This window comes from Amblyomma maculatum, chromosome 10 (genome assembly GCF_055883805.1).
Source record: "Amblyomma maculatum isolate TAMU_Amacu chromosome 10, ASM5588380v1, whole genome shotgun sequence".
In the NCBI taxonomy this organism is placed as follows: domain Eukaryota; kingdom Metazoa; phylum Arthropoda; class Arachnida; order Ixodida; family Ixodidae; genus Amblyomma; species Amblyomma maculatum.
Genome location: NC_139353.1, coordinates 180,525,950 through 180,529,986, shown reverse-complemented (window position 1 = coordinate 180,529,986; position 4,037 = coordinate 180,525,950). Strand labels below are relative to the sequence as shown.

Genomic DNA, 4,037 nt, shown 5'->3' with positions numbered 1-4,037 from the left:
GTCAGTCATAACAGAATTTAAGTACTTGTTCATGTGCTGCGCAGCTTGCATACCCCTTTTACATATGTCGGCCAGCACCTTTTCAAGCCTCAGCCGCAGCGGTCGAATTTCGATGGAGGCAAAATTTTAGAGGCCAGTGTACAGTGCGATGTCAGTGCACGTTAAAGAACCTCAGGTGATCGAAATTTCCTGAGCCCTTCACTACGGCGTCTCTCATAGCCTGAGTCGCTTTCGGACGTTAATCCCCCATAAAACAAATATATTCAAGACAGGCTCCGTGACGAAAGCTGGCCAGAACACAAATGAAACATGTTAGAAGCCGACTGCATTTTAGCGAAATGATTTGGTCTTCAAATGAGAAGGCTAAAGAGTGTGAGCACCCCTGCATTACAGTAGATCATGCATAACATACAAAACATTAAGAACACTACCATCGCTCATCGGTTTAGAATGGGCTCATGCATGAAATTATTGAGATAACAACAAATTTTCCATATCTTGTTCAGCTTCTCTGCCATAACATTAGGAAAGACAGCACGGAGTATTCTGAAGTTTTTAACTTCCCTGATGACACGCTCAACATGAATTCGCAAACTCGCTATCTGCCGTGTTGCTATCTCATCTGCCAGTGACAACTGCGAGCGGCCATTCAACATAGGTGGCATGTTTAATTCGACTCCAAGCTGACGGAGGTCATCTTCAATGAGGAATCCTCTATCCGCCATTACGCTGTCCCCTTCCTCGAGCAACTCATAGAGGCCACTGTGTCTCGTGATTTCTCGATCGGAAAGTCTCCCAGGTGCAAGATTTGACACGAAAGAAACGAAGCCGTTTGGAGTGATGCCAATGAGTCCTTTTGCAGTGTTGTGTCCTTTGTACGAGCTGAAAGTGTCGCTTTGCGTACTGTAATCAGACGGGTTCTCGATAAAAATTTCTGTGCAGTCCAGTACAATGCGTGTCGATGGGTACAATTCTTTAAAATTGTCTGGCATGAACATGTCCACTGTGTTACGGGATGGCCACATTGGTATCTGGATTAACATTTCAAACAAAAAATTTACCCAAAATGTGAACATTGCACTCACGGTTGACACAGACACTTTCAGGCGATATGCCAAATCCTGCTCCAGTAACCCAACCCGGAGCCTGCAAAGCACTGCAATGACCTGTTCTTTCATTTTCAGTGCTGGTGGCCTGCCAGCACCTGTTTTCAGTGTCTGGTACATGCCTTCAACATGTTCCAGAAACGCATCAAATTTTTCAAAGGAGTTAAACCCTGTATAAAACACTAGTCGCTTTTGATCTGAAACAAAACCGTGAACTTTTGAGACAAGGTTTTTTGTTTTTAGCTTCTCTTTAAGCGCCTCAACTTTCACATGGTGTAACTGAGCCTCCAGATCCTCAACCGTTTTCTGGAGCACAGATTTCTCTTTTCGAAGCAAGTTATTTTCATGCTCCAGTTTTCCACATACTTCGAGAAGGTGGTTGACTTTCCTTAGTGCGGCAGCAGATGCTGTGTCTGGAGGCCCCATGGAGTATGAATGCTCGGCACCTAGAAAATAAAAACTGTTTATTGATTTGCGAACAGTTAGGCCGTGCTTTAATACAGATTTCAGGGCTTGAAATAGTCACTTCAGCCCACAATGTGTGTTCTGAACCCTTGCTCTCAGCTTACACTGATATACAGACAACAAAGAACTAGGATGACAAAGCCATAGAGCCCAACTCTCTTTCACTCCACTGATCCACCTGTGCAAGCAGCTTACCAACCAGCATGGAACCATAGGTTTCATGCACCCAGCACATCAGCCAAATCTACACTGTATATGCATTTGGATAGCCTGACTTTTGTGTCATTTTTACAAGCTGTGGTGAAGGGAATAATGTCGCGGTGAAAGAAATGAAATGGGTAAGTTTCACAATGCGTGCACTGGTGGAAGAGGTACCGCGTTTATCAGAAAACTCGCTGAAGTAATAACACATACACGGTACAAATCACTGATGACATGTCACAGAATACATGAGGTTATGCAACTCATAACATGTAGACTTCCCATGGCTAGCTGCAAAAGCTTGCGAAAAACTGGCTTCGCGGGAAAAAAGTTTGGTCCATTTATTAATATACCGGTCGCCACAGCACCCGTGGACCTCACAATGAGTGGGCGCGATAGGGGTCCGTTAAATGCGAAAAATAAGTTTTCATAGTGGAATGGAGAAAGTGAGAATTTTGAACCATCACTAACCTGTTTCCGTGCGAGACGAAGCCGGTGCACCGAAGGTCAGCTGGGTGGGCTCCTGGGAAACTACGTCGCTCTCTGCGTACAAACGCTTTGATGAAAATGCGAACACACAAAATCGAAGCCTCAGAAAAAAGATGGCACAGTTAAAGCGTCTCTTACGTTGATCGCATTGGGGCACGTCAACTACGTAGCCGATCTCCAACTCGTTCAGGACGAGCACAGGGCTGGCAGAGGCAGTTTGGGAGCTCGTCTTCTTGCGTTTCGCGACTGGAAGAGATTTGGCAGTAATGATAATATGCGATAACCGCCTGAATATATATATTTACCGGTATTAAAGGAAGGAGATAGTTGACTGATGACTTTATGAGGGAAAATTGTCGGCAACCGGTCCATATAGCCACGGCGTCCACTTGCGTTGAAGTGAGCTCCGCAGATCCGGTGGTGCTTAGAAGGTTGCCACAAAGAGAAGCGACCAGCACTTCCCTGGCGGTTGATTCTTCTCACCCACTCCTTTTTTTGTTTTTCATTTGCAGGGAACGCGTGAAATGAAACGTTCTTGTCTTTCAGCGTGTTGTTGTCGCAGCCAGGCACACAACAAGTCTGACCACCGCCTCGGCACTTCGACGACATCGCGCGCAGTAGTGGCAGCGGCCACTAAGTAACCCACAGGCACGTAACACTTTATATAACGCACCTGCAACCGCCCACCACCAAAAAATACACGAAATCTTAAAGCAATCGAAGCACGTACACACACACACCGCAGCTATGCGAACGCAGGAGGCAGGAAAGACGGGCGGTCGGTCGGCGTTCGCTCACTTTTCCCATAATGCGTCGCGCGCCCGCTAGGTTTTTTCGCGGCGCTGCGATTTCCGAAATGGTGCATTGTTGCAATATAGGAAGTTGTTGGAAATTAATAGAGAATAACAATTTTAACAGAAAGGATGTGTTACTACGAATTATGGTATGTAAGCTCTTTAAGCGGGTTAATGATAAAAGTAGAGGAGAAATGTTCCGTCGTGATGATGTACAGTGTACGTCAGTTAAGAAACCTGTATGCTCGGTCTCCCTCTCGCCCAGTCCCAGACCACTGCAGCTACGGCGGGCCATAATCGGTTCGGTGGCGCATCCGAACCACTCTTTCTTGTAGTACAGGGCAGGTCTTGCCCCCGGCCCTGTGCGGCGGACCCTGCCGTCCTGCACGCCTGCAAACTGCGCACGCGACCGGCGCGTCTGCCGCCGTCTGCGTGCAGGAAGCCGCAGTGTGGTCCCCCGCACAGCGCGTGCATACGGCGCGAGTAGCGTCGGTTGCCGCCCGGCAGTTTCGCCTCGAGTGGACATATTGTGCGCAATATGTGCACATCGGGACGTGGAGGTCATCGGCCACCTGCGCCGAGGACCAGCCGATGTTCAAGCGCCCCTTTGCCATAATTTTTCTGAAGTCGCCGGGCGACACTGAGACGACGTGAGTTTTGGTTCCGTCTCGTGCTTTAAATGTGTATCGCCGAGCTGCAGCGGTCTGGTCTAACTCTAAGTCGGGGTTTTTGCTAGCTATATTTGCTATTAGCGAGTCGTCCGCTACATCCGGGTCCACGCCCCATACGCGAATATGAGGTCGTCGCCTCTCCGCTATCCGTACGCTAAACGCGTTTGAGGTTACGGCGTTTGCCCTAACCGCCGCCTGAAGGTTTTCGGTGGTAGTTCTGTCTTGTGCCACTATTGTTACGCCGTTTGAATTAGTCCGAATTTGTATAGGGCCGATGCCCGCGTCTTCTGGATTTATGTTTGCTTTTAAAG

At 48.0% G+C, this 4,037-nt stretch overlaps 1 protein-coding gene across 1 annotated transcript; it reads right to left on the bottom strand.

Moving 5' to 3' along the window:
• Positions 1 to 380: 380 nt before the first annotated feature.
• Positions 381 to 3,123, bottom strand: LOC146178036 (uncharacterized). The gene is made up of 4 exons (XM_084580707.1): positions 2,567 to 3,123; positions 2,400 to 2,507; positions 2,244 to 2,315; positions 381 to 1,552 (listed from the first exon to the last, which is right to left on the bottom strand). Exons 1-4 carry the CDS (start codon positions 2,868 to 2,870, stop codon positions 438 to 440), a joined length of 1,599 nt encoding a protein of 532 aa, XP_084436833.1. The 5' UTR covers positions 2,871 to 3,123; the 3' UTR covers positions 381 to 437.
• Between the last annotated feature and the right edge of the window lie 914 nt (positions 3,124 to 4,037).

What these genes read in the sequence shown, in the direction of transcription:
- LOC146178036 (XM_084580707.1), bottom strand. Translation starts at nt 2,870, where the DNA reads ATGTCGTCGAAGTGCCGAGGCGGTGGTCAGACTTGTTGTGTGCCTGGC. An exon ending in CGTGCCCCAATGCGATCAAC is followed by an intron (nt 2,316 to 2,399) that starts GTAAGAGACGCT and finishes GTTTGTACGCAG; the next exon opens with AGAGCGACGTAGTTTCCCAG. An exon ending in TTCGTCTCGCACGGAAACAG is followed by an intron (nt 1,553 to 2,243) that starts GTTAGTGATGGT and finishes TTTATTTTCTAG; the next exon opens with GTGCCGAGCATTCATACTCC.